Source organism: Atractosteus spatula, chromosome 21, assembly GCF_055471065.1.
Source record: "Atractosteus spatula isolate fAtrSpa1 chromosome 21, fAtrSpa1.hap1, whole genome shotgun sequence".
Taxonomy (NCBI): Eukaryota; Metazoa; Chordata; class Actinopteri; order Semionotiformes; family Lepisosteidae; genus Atractosteus; species Atractosteus spatula.
The window spans coordinates 6,566,831-6,588,918 of record NC_142726.1 but is presented as its reverse complement, the minus strand read 5'-3'; the positions used below and the strand labels follow the sequence as shown (position 1 = coordinate 6,588,918).

Sequence of the window (22,088 nt, the reverse complement as noted above, 5' to 3'; positions counted from 1 at the left end):
AAGGCTGAAACAGGCTGGTGAAAAGTCGCGGCTTTGGAGGATGTGCAGCTGTAGTTTAGAAGAGCCCACATTCTCTTCAAGTGGTGAAAGTGGAATCTGTTGATAGAAAGGCCTGAAAAAGCCCAATTTCAATCTGAAGGGATGATATTAGGACTTGAAAATGTAATCCTGAATGGTCTGAAAGGGTTAGAAAGGTGCAGGTCAGAATGGAAAATATCCTTTCATGATAACCGTACGCTCTGCAATATCTGTGTGAAGCCATGTTGCCAATCTCAAAAATGGGTCCCCTCAGAGTCCTCTCCAACACGTGACCCCCTGCAGTACGAGATGATGATTTGAATAGGCCTGGACACCATCACCAGCTGGCCCCGCAACCATATAACAAAGAACCACAGAGCCTTCTCTGTTCTGTGACCTGCAGTATATTGCATTGTTCAGTGTGGTGATGACATTTTGATAAGTGCATTTCTCATGTTTTGGATGAGGCCTGTTGGTTTTTGTCAGGGTGTGTTCTTTTGCACACTTGTACATCTACCAACAAGGAGCAGTGTAGAAAAATCCTGATCACACTCCCCTGAAAAATGTCTGGTGAAATGGAATGATGAATGCAGGGGAAGCGTGGAGACCAGCTGCATTAGAAGCTGTGCTGTAGAAAGCATGGCCCAGCCCTTTTCAGAAGTACCCAGATGCTGGTGCTTTGAAGTCCAGGAAAACTGGCAAAATCACTGGCCCTCCAGAGCCAGGACTGCCCATGTCTGGCCTACTATACAGACTATTTCGTACAATGTGAACTCTTCCTCTTCTGTTTTTCACCGTCCCACTCCTACAGTTCTCAGGCTTGTGTCCAAGAGGCACAGGATCTCTTGCTTGGGATGTCAGTTGACAGCACTCGGAGAAAATCCGCATGGGCTAGGAGAGACCATGCAGACTCAATCGAAACAGACACCCAAAGCCAGAATGAAACCCAGGACCCTGGAGTGGGGAGGCAGGCATGATGCTATCCCACTGTGTCACCACCTGGTTTGGTAATGTAATCTGTGCTTCGTATGCATTTGGCCAGGTGAACAAGCAAAAATATGATTGTTCAATAGCAGTCTCTTTTTGACGAGCTGTCCTGATAAAGGGTGTAAGTAAATCCTTTCTTTGGTCCGTTTTGCTAAAGAGAACTGGATCAGACGATGAATGTGTAAGTGCCGCAGATTCAGATTTAGGAGAAAAAGCAGGAGCCTTTTGTAGCTGGAGGTGGTTGAGTGAATTGGAGCTGGGTAACCACGCAAAGCTTTTGCCTGATGATTGATCCCTTAGAACAGAACAGACAAAAGCCCCTCAATGAAACGCCTACTGACAAGCAGTCAAACTGCCTGCTCTTCTCATTATGAAACGTCTGTGATGTTGTGTTGTGTGATGTACTGGAGACGCATGAAGGACCTCAAATCACTTTGACTTGATGGCTCCACACGTCTCTTAGTTGTGGGTCATTTTTGTGCCGGAGAGAAAGCTTAACATCAAAAATGATCCTCCTATGGACTTTAGAAGTACTACAGACTGCTTTCTGTGGTTTGCTTGCACAACCTTGCATTATGGACTAAAGAGAATTCAGCTCAAGTATACCGACCAAGATACTTTCAGGAAGCATGGGCCCATCTGTGCTGTGCAGAGACAGGAGGGGAAAAGTCACCAGCTTTGAGGCGGATGTTTGAAGTAGCTGTGCTTGAATAATGTGGAGTGCAGAGTGTGAAGGGCAGCCTAGATTCCTCAGACAAAACCATGTTAAAGAGCAGGTAGCAGGATTCTGAGATAAATACAGTAAGTGCAGTATATAAAATATAACTTATATAGCTCTTCCTTACAAGATCCTGACAGCTGTCTTTTTTACAGTAAAAAGTGGACATTCCATTGTCAGACATCTCCCCTTGGGTGCTTTGTTGTCATCCGAGAGGAAGTGACATCGTCCTCTTGCATAACCTTTGTCGACTGCAGGAAATGACACCTCAAGGCACTTTGACTTTTCTGGACTCTGTGATTTCTCAGTTCGTTGCAGCTGTGCTCAGGAAGTATGCACGATCCTACCTTCAATGTTTTAAACCCTTTCAGTATAATCTGTGTACATGGGGTGTGACATATCTGTGACTTCGAAAAAAAATCAGTTTGCCGGCAGCCATAGTATTTAAGTGAGAGAGAAGTGGACATATGAAGGAGTTTTACATCACTTACAAGGGGAGGGGAAATGCATTTTATAGTGTCTCACTTCTTTTTTTCAGTCCAGTGAGATGCCTTTCTTTAAACCAAGGGAGAATTAATAAATTAAAACCCGACAAAGATTTTATACACACTTCTTTACTTTTTCAAGTTATGTCTCGGAAAAGAAGTAGTGGTCAAAGCAGAGGTGCCATTTGAGCCTTTTTTCTGAAGTACAAATCTAAAGCAAAAAAAAAAGGCCAGAAAAGTCAAATATAAACATTCCCATTTTTTAACAGACATAAAAATCAGCGTAACAGTATTGACAGTTTTTTTTGTCTCCATGCCAAAAAAAGGAATCAATGCATGTTGGAACAGACTGTGTAGACTCATAACTCTCTTTCAGCAGGTTTCACAAGGGCTGTATATGTTATAGTAGTTTGAGGAACAGCGCTGTATGTGATTTGTTGCAGTATGCAGTAATTTTCACAGTATGCCTTACTGTGGTGTGGCATGCTAGCGCGGTGGTTAATACCACTGCCTCACAGCGCTTGGGCCCTGCATTCAGTGCCGGATCAGCTTGGAGTTTGTATGTGCTCCCGATGTTCGTGCAGGTTTCCTTTCGGTGTTCCAGTTTTCTCCCACAGTAAAAAAGACATGCTGGTAGGTTGACACTGGTGTGAGTGTGCACATGTTCGTGTTGGTGTCTGTGTGTGTCCTGCGATGCACAGACATTCTGTCCTGGTTGTATCTTGCTCCCCTGTGATCTGAACTGGATGAAAAGGTTAGAGAATTGATAGGTTTGCAGTGAATTTTAAGGATGACCTTTAAGACTGCGACTAGAAAAGGATGTAGATCTGTTCCTGTGGTGAGTGTTCTCTCTTGGGTTTTCAGAATGTCTTCAGAGAGTGGACGTTTGGTCACAAGGGATACTCATATCAAATATAGTTTTGATTATCTCTTTCTACAAAGTCCTAAGGCTTCTTATAATTTATACAAACAAGACTCTTGTGATGTTTTTAAGGAAGCGTTTTGTAGTTCCAGTCTAGTTAATATAAACTTTATGAGTTTTCTTATTTAGGAAGACCAGACCTTGACTGAAATAAACAAGCTTTGGAATAAACCTTCACTTTGTACAGACCTCCGGAGGGACTGTGGACGATTTGTAGAGATGTTTGTTTCCATTATTGATAACCTTGATGGATACTTCTGGGCCCAGTTGATATTCAGGTAGACAAGGTGAGCAGAACAGGGCAGATCAGTTGTTGACATTTCACTCCAGTCCTGGCTTGTAAATGTGTGTAAATGTGTTTCCAGGTCCGAGGAACTGTCTCACTCAGTCCAGATGTGTGGTTCAAGACAGTATCTTCTTGTATTGAAGCTAAAAAGGTTACGGAACAGTTGAAATATTTAAATAGTCATAATAGGTCTATTTCCATACTCTACTCTTGTTCAGTATTTACAGATATCTGGGTAGTAATCGTGGTTTTTAAATATGCACGTCCTCCTGTCTCAGAACTACAGTACAATTAGGTAAAATGCAGCTAGGAGACATTTGTAGACCCAGGAGGCATCACTTATTTATGAGTCCTTCATAAGAGCAACCTGCAATATCATATCATGTGATCAAAACCAAAACAAAATACATTTGGTGACCTTTAGGTTTGTACACACGAATTGTTCTGTATTGTTCTGGGCTTGTCCACAGCCAGCCTGGTGCTAGACTTCCTCTCCCTGCTTGTGATTCCTTATTATTTCATACAGCTCCTTGTGTGTCCTTCTTTTCTCCAAGACACACACAAAAGAGATAGCGCCATTTTCAGCCATCGTGGTCAAGTCGTAGCACTGCACTAATTAAAAGGACTGGGAAAGGTGTTTTGAGAGTCTGGTCTGTGGGTTTCTAATGCCGAAATCCTCAGAGATTCAACACGTATAAAATGTATTGCTTTGGCTTCAGGAAAAAAATGGTCACAGTGTGACCCCATAATGGTCACATAAAAAATGGTCTCAGAATTATTTGTTGCCTTGTCTGGCACCCAGTGTCCTGATTTTCTTTTTTTGTAGGCTATTCGCAAGAGAACACACATTACTTACTGATTCACTGTATTTACATTTAAGACAGAAGTGAACTCTACCTTGTAAATGTACTGTAACCAAGCACTTCCAGGCATGGTCTGTACACGTGAAGTGATTTATCATAAAATATAAGGTCCATAAACTCCCTATTAAACCAAAGCACAACCCTCAAAATGGGATGTAAACTATTAAGGACAGCTTCCAGTATTCTGTGTGGTTCCTTTCACTAGATTTGCTGGTTCGGGTTACTTTGTTTGAAATCTTATTCCACCCTGAATTCTCTGTTACTTTTAGCTTCTCTGCTGTGCTGTTTCTGTACCCTTTTGGGAAAATGACTCACCAGGAGATGGTGTGCTGTGAGATGGGATTGTGTAAAATGAAAAAAGAAGACAGAGACAGCTGGCTGTGTTTGTCGATAATGGACGTAGCAGCTGATCAGGCCCACCTGCGTGAATACCAAGTTCGCCTCAATACTGAGCCCTCCTCTGCCCTTGTGGCTCTGCTCTGTCACATGGGAGCCCTTGGGCCTGCAGTGGCTTCAGCTGACAGATAATTTCCAGCTATTGAACAGCTCCCACTTTCCCAACAACAGGTCTAGGTTGCTGTGGCCTTTATTCCAGCAGGAATCTGATCGCTTTTTCCTGTACACGTTAAAGGCTTTATTGATGGGAGCTGACGCACACAGTTACACACCACAATCAGTGTATCTCCTGATACACTAGGAGGCCTCCTAGTCCCTGGTGTTCAATAAAGAAAACAAAATCTCTGAAACAAAAGGAAAAGTGTGCGACATATTAATGGATATTTGGATGAGATTCTGATGACAAAATCACAACTGAATGACAAAAATGGCTACAAATGGTATGCTGTCTATTAATTTAAAAAATGCCTTAGAGTATCTTAAGTGCTACTTGATGAGATGTTTTTAACAAACCGACAAATACCTTTCAGATACAGGAAGCCAATGTATGCTTACATCCTACACAAATGATACCACTTTTCCTCATTCGTCTCTTCATCCCAGTCTCACTCAGAGCAGAGCTGGGTGCTCTCTTTTTCCTTATCGTATACAGCGTGGTCAAGGTGTGTGTTGCACATATGTCAATCTAAATTAGATTTCCGAGGATGAATTGGTGGCCAGTAGTCTGTTTTCTTTCCCAGCCTGCTAGGTCTGGCCAGTTTTGAGCACGTCTTTCTTATTTCTAGGACTTTTCTCAAAGAGAAAAGCAAGTAATCAGGTGGTCTCACCCAGCTTTGTAAACTCAGTAAGAACCACCTGACTACTGGTCAGGTGAGTTTGGTAAACTTTCAGAGCTGCTGTCTGAGTTCTACGCAGCCTGCAGAGCTTGTCGGCAGTGGGTTTCTGTTAGTGGAACCATGCTGTGAACAGACGTGGTGGACGTGCATGAGCCAGGCGTCCTTCAAGCTGACAAAATTGAGAACTAGGCTCTAGTACAGAGGATTGGATCACAGATGTTGTAGTTTTCCATGAGCATGTAACCTGGCTATACAAATTTACAGAGGAAGCAGAGGAAAGCCTGACCCATTACACGGACACGTGGATATTCTGGATGTGTAGAAAGTGACAGTATCAGGAGATGAATCCTCAAAGGCACTGACATAGTGAGTCCAATGGTTTTCTTTAGACCCAAAAGTGAAACATGAATCAGGGAAAGAAGTGTAAGCTATGAAGTAGTGAATTTAAAACAGAGAACAGGAGGCACTTCTTTACTCAAAGGGTGGTGGGCGTCGTTTCTTATAAAATCCTATAGGCCCGAGTGGCTTTCAGTTTTGTCCTGTTGTAGTCTCGCTTTGCCCATCTGTACATCAACTGCAGCTAACATTTGGCATTTTTGCTGGTTGTGTCTTGTCTATTGCCTAACCAGAGCTGATGACAGAAGACACGTCATACTATTTAATCTGCCTATTCTGTTCCGTCCGGCCCATGGAAACATGAAAACTATGTAATTTTCCCATTTTTATTTATTTCCAAGATGCATTAATAAAATGCTTTGGGGTCGTCATTATACGTATTGGTACAGCAGGTGTGTAAACTAATGTAATATTACATTACATTAGGCAAGGCAATCTGTACTGAATCAGAATTCTCTTTCAGTTATAACCTCATTAGAATAGAGCCACTGTCTTACTGTGTTAGACCTGGACTGAGTACACTCAAATGGTAGGAAGAAAAGGATTGTCTCTCAAGGAGGCTTTTGTTCTAAGTGGGTTGAGGTCCGAATACATTGTTGCTGGACTGATGGAGCTCTAGAGCCTGGACAAGTGTAGTGAGGCTGAGTGGTTGTGGTGAACCGGTGAGAAACCAGGTCAGAACAGTCCTACAGTGAAGCACGAGGCCCAGAGGGAGAGTCAACAGCAGTGAGTACGCTTTGAACATGGGAGAACATGATGTGCCCAGAAATAAAACTGTGGACAGTGTGAATGCGCTAGTGGAAGTGTCCTTTACTACTGTACTGAAATGCAGGATTGACTCAGGGGACTGCCTGCCACTGCTTCTGTGTTCATCAAGACTTCCAGCCCCACAGACCTCCGGAGTCTCTTCTCCAAAACTCGAGGTTCATTAGGAGGCTGTTGGGTTTAAAAACAAGGATTTATAGTTCGCAGAGAGGAAATAAAAAAAAAAGTCCCCAAACTAAATCAGGTTGTTCTAGTGCTCTAGACTGCCGCTGCTTATTTTAGACTAAAATGTCTGATTCACACATTCGACGTGATCACACAGTTCACACAACTGTCCCCATGTTGTGACTCACTCTGGCTATCAGTAGGGGAGAAATGAACTGCTTCAATATTCTGATTTATACCAGGGAAGCCTGCTTAAAATGCCCCTCCCAGTGCGATATCGGTTTTGCTTGCTTTTATGAATGCGAAGGTAGAAGGCATTCTTTGATTTCTTTAGATTTGTTTTACTCATTTCGTTTCAATGGAAATACGATTGGACAAGGGTTTTGCCTCAGTGAAGACTGAAATCTCCAACTGTGTGCAGGCGTTTATTTTTTGGGGGTGGGGATTGTATAGTATTTTTAGTGGCCTAAAAGGGATCTTTCAGAGCCTCGCTGATGACAAGTCGTGCCTTCAGCTGCCTGAGTGAAAAAGCACCGCTCTGGGCTGTGGGGCTCAGGAGAGCCAGGCTGGTTCTGAACGTGTTCATTGAGCATCACAGTTCCTGGGGGTGGGGGACAGCCCACCGTCTGGCCCCGCCCCCTGTGTGGTAGCACAGAATCCTGAACTGCGTTGTCATGGCAGAAGCCTGCCCTGACTGGCAAGGCTAAGAGGCAGTCTCTCCCCCCTCCTGTGCACAGACTGAAGCACCTGTCCTCCATGCTGGAAAAGCAGCTTGAGATGAGAAACGTGCCTTCTCCACTACATACAACACCACCCCCCTCACCCCCTCCAAATGAGCTGGAGAAAAAGCTCCAAACGGACAGTCAGGAGTATTCAATCTCCCCGTGTTCACAATCTGTGTGCAACCACAGGAAAATTGTAGGCAATAAACATGGAAAGTGAAATGGTTCACAGATTTATTGATTAAAAAAAGATAAAGAGAGAAAGAAAGATTTCTGACATTTCTTAAAGTGAATGGATCTAAAAAAATGAAAAGTCAAGCAAACATATTGCCCTCCAGGCCATTTTCTACACCAGATTGGTTGCTTTTAAAAGGCAAAGCTGGAATGTCCATATAACAGAAGTTCAGATTAAATTTTTTTTTACACATAAATCAGGTTTGATTGGCAAAAAACGACAAAACAAAACCTGCATGCACTGGCATGCCATTGGAACACAGGGGAGATGTAAGCCAAATAGCAAATAGGTAGATTCATTCATAATTTTGAGCACTCAAGCCCTACAGTCTTCAAAATGACTCAAAGAAACTCTCGCCTGGTGAGCCTGTGCTCATGAAAAGGAACTCGTCCAGCATTTCCGTGACACTGTCACAGCACAGCACGTCTCCTTGTGTGCTTACCAGGCTGTGGTTCTTTCGATAGAGAAACAGAGTAGAGACAGCTTAGGTACAGAGCATAGGCAGACAGGCTAGGTCAGCTATGAAAAAGATCCTTACACACATGCTATAAAAGTGTCATTGACAGTCTTGTTCATAAGCCAGTTTAAAAATTGACAAATAAAAATTGGGAGTTAATGGAAAGCAGAGACAAGTTCATTTGCGTTCAAGGGAGTAACAGGTTTGCATGGAAGAGACAGGCTGTGTGAATACCTCAGAAAGGGAGAAATCCTTGTAGCTGATGACCAATAACAGCACCTAGACTAAGCCCGAATCTAAAGGTTAACCTTTTGGGATGAACTTAAACAGCTTTGCAACCTGAACTGCTTTCAAAACTAGAAGAGTTATTTTTTTTTAGATATATATTTTTTTGTCTTTATACAAAACTAAAACATACGTGAGCATGCAATATATTTTGTTACTTTTGTTACTTTTTAAAAAAACAAGGCAAATGGCTTTTCAGACGTCTTGCAAAAAGCTAAAAATGAACTTTCCTTTAAATCTGTGAATTTGAAAGCAGTTGTTTAAAATGTTAACAGTCTCTCCTCTGGGAAGCGTAATTTTCGGTTTGTGTCAGCTCCTACTTTCCACTTCTGTTTCTCTGATTTGTGGCGTGTCTCATCCACTGTGACTTTGCTTTCCCTCGTTTTGTGATGTGGACTTAGTGAGCCGTTTTCTCATTGTGAGGTGAAGAAAGGTGTCTTTTCATGTTTCCTTAACAGATGACCGAAAGAAGAGTGGAAACTAGCCCTCCTGCGTATTGTGTTCAAAGCATAGGAACATGCAGCACTGTTTCCTGTCAATAGAAAGCACAATAAGGCAGGTCAATGACATGACATTGGTCTGAAGTGGCTCATTTTAACAATTCCTTATGTCAGAAAATTCTTCTACATCGTGCCCCCCCCCCCCCCCCCCCCCCAAATTAAAAATATCTAGCTAGAACCTGAATTGGAAGTAATGTTGAGAAAACGCTTCACAATCCACACGTCACAGCAGATCATCATTAAGCCCTTTCATGGCAGAAGGGTAACCCTGGTTCTGTCATCTAATTGCATACATTGCGTTTAGCCCTGGTTTGTTTGGTATCTGACTCAAAACATGACTGCCATGACAGAAAAACCTATAGGAGTGGCTCCTGAAAGAAGGGGGTGCTTGCTGCTTCTTCCAAGCTCACACTGAGGGGACAGAGACCACCTCCTCACTGTACTGTCCTCTCTCTGGATGTGGCCTACGACGCTCCTGCTCTGGGTCTCAGCAAGTGGAAGAGGGATGGAGTTTCGTTGCGTTGCCATGCCACAGAACGCTATACTGTTGTACAAGCCAGGTTTTTTTTTTCCCGTTGTTACTTTCAGGAACAAAAAAAAAACTGAAGCCAGAAACAAACAAACAAACCAACAAAATAAAAAGGCTAAAAAACAGGAATTGGAAAACAACTGTTAAACGGCTTATCACGTTAAGAACTGGGCGAGGAGCGAAGGAAAAAAAAGAAACAGAGTAGAAATCAGATCTCATTCCCAGGTTCTGTTGAGTTGGAGTTTGCTAGTTCGTCTCCTTCTGTCACTTTATTTTTTTTTTATTTGAATTTTTACTTTTTTGTCAAAACAGGGGCCGTTAATAATATAGATAATAAGAATAATCATAATTTATAGGCATTACATTAAATAAAAAAGTGAATAAACAAAATGGCGACTCCAATGTTCAGCAAGATCACCATAACAACCAGGATAGAGCTTGAGCCCTGCAAAAAGAAGAGAGAAAGGAAGAGAGCAGCATTAATTGGGAATCCTGCCTTCCTCCCACTCGCCCTCCCACACAGTCTCAGTGTGGGGGTTGTCAGGCTGTGTAAACAGTGCCTCTTGATGTAGGCCCTTTATACCTACCTGCCTCTTTACAGAGAGCTGTACAGAACTAGAGAGGGCCTGCACACCCCTGGTTAACACTAGGTGGCCTTCTGTCACACATAACGTTGGCCACTGCATACCTGGGATGGAAACTAATGGAATCTGAGTTTTACAGCAGTCCATGCACAACTGCCTGTCCTTGTGTGGTGACAGAAACCATGTTTTTAAGCCATTTGTCAAATCAGCTTCCTTGTACTGTACAGCATTGCACAGGTATCAGGCCAGTGTGTGCCTGAACCGGACCCTAATTGCTTTGCAACATTTGTGTGTGGGAGCACAGAATTTTATTCAGACATTCCCCTTGTGTGCTGTTTTAGTTTTTATTTCACAGGCAAGGCTTTTGGTAGCACAGTATATCTTTAGTATATCTCAGTATATCTTTAGAATATCTCAGTATATCTTTAGAATATCTCAGCTGGACTTATGGGGTAAAAGTAACAAAAAAAAACCCCAACAAAGTCCATTGCAGCCCAACAATGACCTAAACGTAGAATTACTTCAAGGACAATTTATGATTTGGCACCTTCACAACAATACCGAAAAAAACAGTATTTCACTAGAGAGACTGCTGACACAGAGGCTGCAAGCTACCTCCATTAGTGGTGTTCTGTCACACTGTATGTTGGCAATATACAGTATGTCCAGTACGTAGCCAGTGGGGTGTTTGGAATCCTTCTAAAATGTTTAAGAAAGGGACTTATTTAGAACAAATGTATATTTAAACTTCAGCACGAGAAGAATATTTTAAAAGCCCCAGTCAATCTAAATAAGTATTGAGACACACAGCAGGCGGCCTGCTTTTAAATACAGGAAAACGAGTCTCTGCATTTCATTTCTATGCTGTACCTCAGACTGCATCGCTTAACAGTTCAGTTAAGGACATGAAGGCATTTCTGTATGCATTGTTGCTGAAAATAAACAATTCCCAGTTCTAATGTATTGTGTTCCATGGAAATGTGATAAACCCCACCTAACAAATCACAGCCATCGAGAATAAAGGGCGTATATATTTCAGATCTGATTTTATGCATATTGCTGCTTCTATTACCAAGATTTATTCATGAGATAAGAAGTTCAAAACACGGTACATCTTCGCAACTGGACCACTGCCAAGCACCTGACATGCGCAGGGTATTCGATAACTGGTTAGACCTTCCCAAACTTTGTCTAACGCGGGGATCTGTGCTTTAACCCTTCCGCACTGCTGCATTCGCAGCCTGAGCCTTTAATAATTCTCTTCACACGGGGCGCTCTTGCCTCAGCAGACAGCTTCTGCTGGAGAGGCATAAACTGTTCCCTAGCAACAGAGCAGCGCTAGCCAATGCCAGGACAGGATTGCGAGCGAGTGGCTCGGCTAATCTGGCGAGTGTGGCCTGTTACTAAGGCGCTCTCATTAGGGGCTGTGCAAGAGCTACAACTGCTCAACTCAGGAGCGGTGAAGATGCTGGGTGGGGGAGTGGTGGGGGAGAAAATAGCTTCTGCTATGGCCTTGGTATTTAAACAGTGTGTAATTGTTAAACAAAACATACTGTGGGGAAAAAAAATATTGCTTATTCCACACCCCTTCTAACAAAGAACAGTATGTCAGCTTTCAGCCTTCTTGTGTTGTTTTTTTCAGTTTATATTAACATTCAAATAATAATAATAATAATAACATTCAAATAAACATTCTATTTATTTCTAAAATTGAGTTGGTGGACGATGAATCCCTACTATTTTTTCAGTAATGGTTCATAATCACCTAGGTTTATTTCTGGATGCTGCAATAACCGTACAGTAAATGCTGTTTCAACATGCTGCGTGGATACTGCACTAGCTGGACAGTAGAGGTCATTGGGTCGGGCTGCATGGAGATTTCAGAACAGCGGAACACAGAAAGATGGCAGTTAAATTTCTCTTCAAGCCCAAGAAGTTGTGAAAGTCTTTTCACAGTCGAGCTCCTTCTGACAGGAAATCTGTTTGCTCCTGTTAAGTTGTCACGGTTTGCCTGTTGATTGCTGGGGAGAAACGCAAAAGGAAACGTTTCCGGTGCTGTTTGATGAAGGGATGTTTCCCACCCAGGAGGACCACTCTGTCGGGCTGTCCCACAGTTCCCTGCTGCCTGTCTGCTTAGACTGGCTGCTTTCCCATCATCCTCCTGCTGCTGGCCTCCCTCGCACCCCACGGGCTCTGGGCCCCTTTCTCCAGCCACACCTTGTAACGCACACCTGCCAAGGACCCAGCGCAAGGGAATCTGTCTAACCACGCGTCAGGAGTGTTTTTATTCCACACAGCTTGTGCAAACAGGTGAGCCAGACCCAGTGAGGTTCAGAGCAAGAAACCAAATTGTTATCGATTGTACACAATGACTAATTGTCCACTAATAGTGGAGCTGAAATCACAGCGATGTGCGGTGCGGACTGAGGGAGAATGCCTCTACAGCCCTTCTTTTGATGTCTTGCCTCCAAACATGTTGCTTATCTTTGTATGTAATGAGTATGTTGGGGTGACAGACAGAGAGACCCCTGGATGAGTGACTGCTTACTGTCAGACTCATATTGTACAACCTCCTTCCCTTGTTTATGGAGGTGATGAGCCCAGCTGGATCCCCACTAAGGAGCTGTTCTCAAGACCTAATTCTCTTGTAATGGGATGAAGCATGGGTATCTGGGGAGCTTGTTTTTCTAGTGCTTTTAATAGTGCTCAGTTCCTTTTAATGAGAACTCTTTAAAAAGAAATATTGCTGCTTTTCACCTTTCAGAACCCCTTGGTTTTGTATGGGGTATTAAGCTCAGCTCCTGTGACCTGACCTCCACAGACTTGTCCTGAGAAGAATGTTCAGAAAATGAGTCCCCCAGGGGCATCGTTCATGCCGCAAAATCACATTGTGTCCAGGAGGGATCAGCAGCTTTTCATTTTTCCAGCACTGATGGAAATGTCAAAACAAAACCCCTTTCTTCTGTTTCAGATACGTTTTTGTGGAGCTAATTTGGAAGAGGAGCATGTACTGTATTTGACCAGACATCATTACCAAATTTTGTTTTTCAAGAAAACCTTTGCTTCCATTTTTAATAATTCAGATCTCTCTGTCCCATTCCTCATCAGGGAGAAGTAGGACACATATCAGAGGCATTTGCTGTTTTATTCCCACTGTGATCTCCATGGTGCTTTGCAGGAGAGCCCAGGCCTGATTGCTGGAATCTGGATTGAATTTCATGAGTCCCAGTAGTGGCTGTTCCTGGACAAACAGAGGATACCCATGCTAAGAAATCCTTGTAAATTCCTGTCACAGTTGGCAAGAAACAGAGTCCTGGTCTGTAGTAATGTATCGTAGCTGAACTCTAGGGCTTAGCCTGGATAGAGCACAAAGTGTGCTAGAGAACTTGTGATGAGACTCAGGAGCCCCATTTCAGAAACATTTGCACTAAAAGTGAAAGTGAATTGCCAAACTGAACGACATTTATTTGAGAATCCCATTGCATAGTGCAATGGATGATGTGTCTACAGGTCAGAACACATTCAGTGAGCTGAACTCTGTGAGATCTTTGAAGCATATTCAATCATAAAGCTACAAGGAAGCAAAGTAGCCTCTCTTAACATGGCTGTTAACCCCAGGTAGTAGGGCCTCAGTCATATGTTTTGTCTGCAATCCAGAAATGACTACTGACTTCTTTAAGCACTTCTGATAGTGTTGAGTGGAGCTGATGTTTTGCAGTAGTAGAACAGGACTGGTTTGTCTTTTTCTGAAATAGTTTCTGCAGCAGTACTCAGTAAGCCGTGTTTAGATATGTTGGACAAGTAAACCCCTGGAATGAACTCTCTGGCTTGGTAATGGAAAACTGCATTTATTACAGGACATTGTGTATGAAAAGATGTCTTATCCCTCATTTTCAGGCTTGATATCAGAAACCAGATGAACAAGGTGGGTTGCACTGCTGTTTTACTCCTGTTTATTTTCTTACTCCTGCAAAATGTTTTCTTCCTCTTTGTAAAAGCTCTCCAGCCAGCTCATTTAGAATTCAGCAAATAAATAATGCTCTTTATTACACAAGATCTGTGTTTGGATTTGAATCTACTAGGACTAATATCTTTGCCCCACTGGTTTGCTTTAAGAAAATGAGTAGGTATTTATCTTGTACCAATTTACTACTATAATGAAAAAGACAAGAGGAAATAAAATGATTCTATTATTTGAAATACACAGAGTCTGCATTAGAGAATGAATATCTTACAGTAGGCAGGTTGGCTCCACAGCCTACTTCCTACTACCTCACTACCAGTGAGGGAAGTTCATGACATTGAAATTCCATATGCAGAAGCAAGAGTATAAATCAGTTCATTACAGGCTATTTTTATTCATCTGATAGTTTTTGCATTTTATACTCTATGTATAATGCTAGGAGCACAGATTCCTTTATTAGAAAAGGGACAGGAATTAGATTTAAACAATGAAATCAGAAATGATTATCCCTGAACCCATCCTGGAAGCTGTTTTATGCAAAATGCCATCATCAAATGTGAATTAAAAAAGGTTCTTTGAAAGTAATGAAACGTGTTGCTGGAGTGGGGAGTCAGATATGACAGTATGAAGAATTTAGAGTCTGGGTACAAAAGCTGCGCAGAATCTCCGACCACGTTTCTGGAAAATAGGTTCCCAGGTATCCCAGGAAGAGCAGTAGGGCTGGCTGAGCCAATGATCTGATATTTGTGCTTTGCCTGCAGGGCTCCCTGAAAGATCACGTATTACAAACTTTACGCTGCTTACCGGCAAAAGTGGACTTAATGTAGAGGAGCATTTAATACATTGACTGTGTTTTGATATAGGGTATGTAAAGGCCTTTCCAAAGCTTAACGAAAGACTAATATGGAGTATTTTACTTATTCATAAAATATTATAACCATGTATAATGATCTAGTTTATTTTAAAAATACTCTCTAAGTACAGTACAATAATGCTAGAAATGTGGCTTCTTCTATAAGCCAGTGGGGTTCTGGGGATCTCATTTAACAGGAACCCCAATCAAGGCAGAGTCATACTGTATAAGCTATCCTGAATAGATAGTAAATAATAGAATTCTTCTGCTCCGAAATGTAGTTGACGGTTACGGTATTTTAGAAAGTTTTTTTCTGTCATCTCATTTAAAAAAATCAAAACCAGTTCCTTTTGTATTTTACCTACATTATCTCATTGTGCCCTAATTTGTTTTTCTGCAAATGAATATGTGATACTCATTCTATTGCCAGACGTTCTTCTAAAACTACCTATTACCATATGTTCATAGTTAGTTTTTTAGACATTTCGAGACAGGAGGACACATAATGTGACGCCCTACCCTGTGATGTGCTGTTTGGTGATGAAAAATCTGTTGGGGACGTCCAGCCCCGAGATTTCTCAGAAAGGTGATCAGAAAGCTACAAATTCGAATCAGCTGCAGCTCCTGTGTACTGATGTTTGTGCAGAAGTGCAGTTTTATCTCTTTTTGATCTTCCTCTCGCAGATTTCATCTCGTTTGACTAAAGCCGCGGCATGCCAGCAGGCCAGATTTATGCGCAGGCTGTAAGTACTAGCGTGAGTAAGGACACTGTTCCTGTTTTCACGTTCTTTTACTAAAGGTCTTGCCCTTTTAAACTAAAGGTCTTTAGGCATTTTTGCAACAAGCCCTCGTTGGCTTAATGGCGAGACCCTGTGTGGCGGCACTCTCCAAAACCCAGTCTCTTCTTCTTGTAACAAACACTCTGGGGACTAACAGGCTTCCTGAAGGTCCTCACGATGAGGAGAGCAGAAGAGCGTGTGCACGTGTGGGCACACTCGTGAGTGTAGGCCGTGTTCTGGATCGTGTGGGCGCAAGCGGGTTTGTTAGGAGCTGCACTTCCAGGCTAAACACTTAACTCTTACTAGGTAGGCTGCCATCAGAGACAGACCGACACCACGCTGCAGATATCTCTTCAGGATGGACTGTGCTGAGTGAGCTTTTGCTGTTGATCGTGGGCACCTTTCTGTTTTTTACGCACTCATTCCTCGTCTTGTCCCAGCACAGCAGGGATGAAGTTATAGCACATGTATCCACCTTTTTTTCTAGACAGAGCAGGGTTTATAAACTAAAGCAAAAGGAACACGACGTGTCACATAGCTTCCTCTTACTTGTAATCTCTTATACAAGTGTACGTTCATTCTCTGGGACCGAACTGCCCACAGGAGGCACATGCTTCAGGGGGGACAAAGGATGCATTGTGAACACCCACCGTAGGGAGTGGCTGTTTCACAGCAACCAAACTACCCTCTGAGCTGTAGCAGCACATTTCCAGATTCAAGCTGCAGCCCAGGAGCAGGGTGATGGCGAGGCTGATAACTGTATAGCCCAGCTTCAGAGTCCAGACCTCCAAATCCCATATATAGTCTAAATGGACTGAGCCATTTTAGGAGCGGCCTCTGTTTAGTTTATTATTCAAGGATCACCAATTCTACCAAAACACAAAAAAGTAGTGTCTGTTTGTTTCGAATTCCAGCATAGGGTGGTTTTGGAAAATGTATAATAAAAATGTGCTCGTATGATTGGTTGGAGTTGTTTGGTTTGCTGTATCTGTAAAATGTGTGTTTTACACACAAGCACAATGACAGTGCCCATCTGAAAACTGGGGTGAGAAAATGTTTTTTAGATGTCTTTCATACCCTTCCCCTGATGAAAAACGCATTCAGAGCATGTGAAGAGCAGGTGAGGGGCTCCTTCTATGCCAGTGGTATCCTGTATATCAACGAGGAATGTTTCAGTGATAATCACTTCGCCAGACACTGGATCTCATTTCATCATATTATTTGGTCATTTATGGCCTCCCTTGAGAGCCTGATTCTAATTCCAGAAGCCTGAATTCATTCACCTACATATTTATAATCAGGTACTTGAATACTCTTGACTGAAATATATTGAATTGAAAGAAAATGGAAATCTTTAACTATAGCGCTTTCTTAAAAACACCTTAGTAAATGTTTCTTTTATGTTTCCTTTATTTAATTCAGCCATTAGATTGCGACGTTTAGTACCTACAGAGTGAGCCACATGTCTGTGTGCGCACCTATGTTTCAGAAAGTGTGCACTTTTGTGTCCACTGATCCTACGGACTCCCATTTTCCAGATACTGCCCAGCTGTGCTGGGAGACACGAGGGGCAGACTCTCTCGGGGTTCTCATCTGATGTACAATGTGCTGCATCTCCAGCACATTTCTGATGTCACATCCCCAGGGGCCATTCCAGAGGATGGGCTCAGCTGTGCCTCTCATCCTGTGCACAGCCTCTGGAGCCTCAGTATCGACCTGCTGTTGATAGAGCCATCCATCAACACCATGCCTTGGACTAGCACTTTAGTAACAGTGGTTTTATAGGGTTTTTTTTTTATTTTGCCACCTCCCATTTATTGTAAGCAAAGCCATTTGCTCCATCCCAGAAGAGCGCATTGTTTTATAACTGGAGATTGATTAGACCTAGTATACAGGCAGGAAAGGGGTTCTTGAGTAGCCCCGCCTGTAAAGCACTCAAGTGCCCTCCAGGCATCACCAGTGGGAGAGACTGTGACCGGTACACACAGCCGTAGTTGTATCATGAGGTCCCTTAACAGCCGATTATAGATCTGGGCTGCGGAAAAGGATGAACTGGCAAAAACTAAAAACGTGGAAATATGAGAAGTGAGAATTACATGGCTTTTGTGTGCCACCCCCCCGTAAGACATACTGAGTGCTAATTGTACTCATCAGTGCAGACGATTCACATTGTGGAGGCTCTTATCATTGAGTATAGTTTTGGCATTCATGGTCTGTTGTATTTCTGCAGAGTTGTATTTCTGCAAACACCAAAAGATGCAGTTTTTATTAACTAAGCTCCCAAGCCTCTCCAATTCGATAATGCCTGATATGCAGATAACAACGAGTGATACAGGAGATAAGAGACTACCTTCACCTTTGCTTGTAGGCTCGTCAGCGGTGACCGAATTGAGTTGCGTCCAGAGCCAGAGCCCTGCGGTGCTGTGAACACCAAGACCCCCTTTCTCCTCACAGTCCGCCCCCCGGCCCACGCGCTCACTTACCGAGTTTGATTTGAGTTCGGTCAAATTCTCCTCGTCGTGCTCTAGTGCAATGGGTAGAGATTTCTGTGGGGGGGAAAGGGTCAAGTCTCGCCACAGGGGCCGGGAGTCTAGCTTCTCCCCCAGCCCCAGGCTGTCCAGTTTCTGGACGGCAGGCGAGGCGGTGCAGGCGAGGCGGAAGTTCTCCTTGGTCTGGGACTTAGGCCTCAGTCTCTGGAGCCCGTGCCCGTGCGCACGGGCGTCCACGTGATAGTCCTCGGCAGGGCTGGGGGACCCGCGGCTGCCGTAGTGTTTTTGTGGGTGCGTCTCTTGCATATAGGAATCCATCCGTTTGAGGGGCTTCATCTCCATCTCGTAGTTGCTCAGCTTCTCCTCGTCCTGCTCCAGGAGCCGCGAGTTGGCCAGGCTCTCGCTGAGCGAGCGGTGGGTAGTCCACGAGACCGTGGTGGGGCAGTCTGCCCACCGCTCCCGGGGCTTGTGGTTCGAGGAGGCGTGCTTGTGGCCGTTGCTGCCGCGAGCCCTTGTGTCCTCCTGCGTGGAGGGCGTGTTGGATCGGCTGCTTCCCCGGCTGCCGCCCCGGCTGCCTCCGCTGCCCTCGGCTGGCCGCTTGTCCTCATTCCAGCTGTTGGGCCGCAGGTACTCCCCTCCGCCCCCGCCCCCGCCCCCGCCCCGCCCTTCCAGCAGCACCTGGATCTCTCCGGTGCCCCGGTCGTCGTCGACGGCAGACTGGCGCAGGAAGCGGGCATTCTTGGTGCGGTGGGTGGGTTTGGGGGGGCTGCAGGGGGGCGTGGAGGGGCGGCTGGGCACGGGGCTCAGGTCGGGCGTGAGATCCGGAGGGGTGGTGCCCTTCATGTACAGCTCGGGGCTGTCGGGGGTCCCAGTGGAGATGACCTCGATGTCGTTCTCGCTGGAGTTCTGATGCTTTGGCCTTTGGCACTCCACTCCTGGAGGGGGGGAGAGGAGAACATGAGACTGAGGCCACGTCCCAGCTAACCTGCGCTCTGCCCGTCCTGGCCTTCGCTTGCAGATTCCCAAAAAATTCTCACACTGTGCCGCTGCCTCTTGGGTGGGGTGAAAGAAACAGAATCGTTACTCCTTGTCTTCTCACAGAGACTTCAGAGGGTCAAAGCAGTAAGAGAGCGTTCAATAAGTCAGAGGAGTGACTCTGTACGGCTGCAATGTGCTTATCTCAAAATCAGGACACACTTCAGGTGAATTGTTCATTGTCAGGAAGAACTACACTTTTTGCATATTTTTTCTTCCCTTAAATTTAATCTTCACCTTTAATTCACGTCATATAGAATTATCCATTTAGGGATCATTTACAAGGCTAACAAAATAGACACTCCATGGGTAATTGTTCCAGACCCATGAAACAAAGCCTACCTTAAGGAACTGTACACGTCCTAATTGTGCAAATATAAAATTGTTTTTAAATTCTTCGGGTGTCTAATACAATTGTGCACATTCCAACGTGTTGTTGGCTTTCAAAATGGAATGCAGTAGAAATGTTGGCTTGAATTTGTCACTGATATGTCCTCAGCAAAATTATTTTTGGATGAACTTTATATATCGCACATCAGCCCACAGTTTATCATTAGTTTTGTGATCAACAAGGAGCTTGTAGAAAATTAGTATTTCAGGATTGCAACAGATACAGTGAAGGTTCTATATTGTATGTTATCTTTGAAAACAAGAATTCTGAAATGATAATGATGACTATTTATAGCAATGATATGAAATGCAAATCCTATCCTAATTAAAGAATTTCCCTGTTGAGTTTTATAGCAGGGATGACAAAGCTTTTGTACTTTTTTCATAAACCAGTAATTGGAGGACCAGAATGCTACAAAATAACAAAGTGCTCTCTTTTAACTATATTGCTATCCTCATAGTCAACTGGCAAATCCTGAGGTCACATTATGCAATTCTCATGTGCCGTCATGTACTGAAGAACCCTTGCATTTTCTGAATGTTGTTCCTGTGCACATCTGGCTGCTCTGTGCAGGAGGACGAGCTTTGGAAGGGAAACAAAACTGTTTGTAAGGCAAACTAAAGCAGACAAGGATCACATTTCTACAGAATTTCTTTTGCTTGTATGAAGAGGTTTCTGATTTGAGCACAGGAGAAGAGGAGTATTGCATCTCATCTAAGTTCAGCAAGCACACGTCCAGCAGCTCACAAAGTGAGACGCCACTGTGGCTGGATTTTTGCTTTCCTCAAACCAGGAGCAGATATACTGTAGTATGTCGGTACCAAACAGGTACTACAGGTACTGATCCCAGTACTGTGTCATCTCCCCTAATTATTGCAAACTGGCATTCCCCAGATTTCATTTAAATGCTGAGACAGATAATTATCTGCATTTCAGCAGTGTGGATCATTGGTCAAGTGACGATTTTGGCACACTAGACAGATTAGGTAATTGATCCCTTGCTTGGTCTATTCCCTGCGGTTACCATCTTTGGGATTGTCTTTCTCCCACGCAGCACGACTGTGTGACAGAAAAATCAGTGAGAGAAACCTCTTTTCAATGGCAAACCTGTTATGGAAAAAAAAACTTCCATGCATGTAGGCCAAATCAAGAATTTAATTAGGCTCTTGGGGACTTTGTTGCGGATATTGTTCCATTCCTTGAATGATATTAGGCTGATTAATTACCACGTACAGTTTAGGGAAGGATCTAGTGCTAAAGTCTGATTGGAAACTGGATTTTTTTCACCAATTTTCTTGCCTTTTTTCTTCAAGTGCAAGCAAGACACAAGCTTGAATAGCTCCAACAAGCTTGAGATGAATAGCTGTCTGCCTTTGTCTTAATTACAAAACAGATGGCAAAACTCTCAGCTCTTCTCTCCACAGTCTCAAACGTACTGTCACGATTGGGGCTGCCAGGGAGCGGTAATTCTTGTCCATCTTGTATTTTGTCCTCTTCAGAAAGGTCAGCGCTCATGATCACAGCTCTTCACAAGAAAATCAGAATGCCTGGCTGCTTGGTGTTTCTTCATGCTACTGATAACCAAGGTAAGATAAAGCAGCATTCAAATTGCTTTTCAGTCCTGCTCTTAAACTGCAGTAGTGGGGCCTGAATGTCTTTACAATGGCTCACCTGTTCATAATGTATCATGTGATGCTACATCACTGGCATACATGAGTCTGTGCTTTGTAGCTAATTAGGTAGGATGCACAGGGCACTTGGTGCAACAAAACCCTTTAGCTGTTACCCATTTTAAAAGTGACTGCTTTATGACAGATACATGATTGAACACCAAATTGTGACAGTTTACGATTTTCACATTATTTTGGCTTTCATGCACATCGGTGTTTCCACTGTGTGGTAAGCAAAAGGCTTATGAAAAAATAAGGTAACAAAAACATTTTCATTTAAGTAATAAACACTTCAAAATAAAGTTTGTAAGAAATACAGTAGATAATGTTTTAAGAACCTGATCACTTTCTGAGCACCAGATAAAATTGAAAGGTTTTAAGAGAGACTTTTCAAAAGCACTTGGACTTTCTTGTATGGTTTCAGAAGGATAAGGGGGGAATTTATACTCAACAACTTTATTTATTACATAAGCCAGATGTCAGCATCACAGCTCCACCTAGTGGTAATTACACCCAGAGGACTAATAACTCCCCCAGTTCTCTCCTGGACCCAGATTCTCTCAGTCTCCAACCATGTGTCCCAGGCTCCTTAGTTCACAATCCAGACAGCAGGTACCGGCTGAGGGACCAACATCAACCCACAAAGAAAATCACAATGTTGTGGCAGTAATAAAATGGATGGATCTTACAAGAATGCTGAGAGTGTCTCCTTCCTGTTGTCCATACCAAGGCTGTGAGTCCATTCCCTGAGTGTTGCA

At 43.5% G+C, this 22,088-nt stretch overlaps 1 protein-coding gene across 1 annotated transcript; it reads right to left on the bottom strand.

The window, feature by feature from the left end:
* Positions 1-7,766: 7,766 nt before the first annotated feature.
* LOC148817091 (junctophilin-3-like) lies at positions 7,767-21,138 on the bottom strand. The gene is made up of 4 exons (XM_088939155.1): positions 21,097-21,138; positions 19,220-19,325; positions 18,229-19,169; positions 7,767-10,010 (listed from the first exon to the last, which is right to left on the bottom strand). Exons 1-4 carry the CDS (start codon positions 21,136-21,138, stop codon positions 9,930-9,932), a joined length of 1,170 nt encoding a protein of 389 aa, XP_088795281.1. The 3' UTR covers positions 7,767-9,929.
* Positions 21,139-22,088: the final 950 nt, after the last annotated feature.

Coding starts and splice junctions, on each gene's coding strand:
- LOC148817091 (XM_088939155.1), bottom strand. CDS start 21,138: ATGGACAAGAATTACCGCTCCCTGGCAGCCCCAATCGTGACA. Junction 19,170..19,219: donor CCAGGACGGGCAGAGCGCAG/GTTAGCTGGGAC, acceptor CCCCCCCTCCAG/GAGTGGAGTGCCAAAGGCCA. Junction 10,011..18,228: donor CCGAACTCAAATCAAACTCG/GTAAGTGAGCGC, acceptor TTCTTTTTGCAG/GGCTCAAGCTCTATCCTGGT.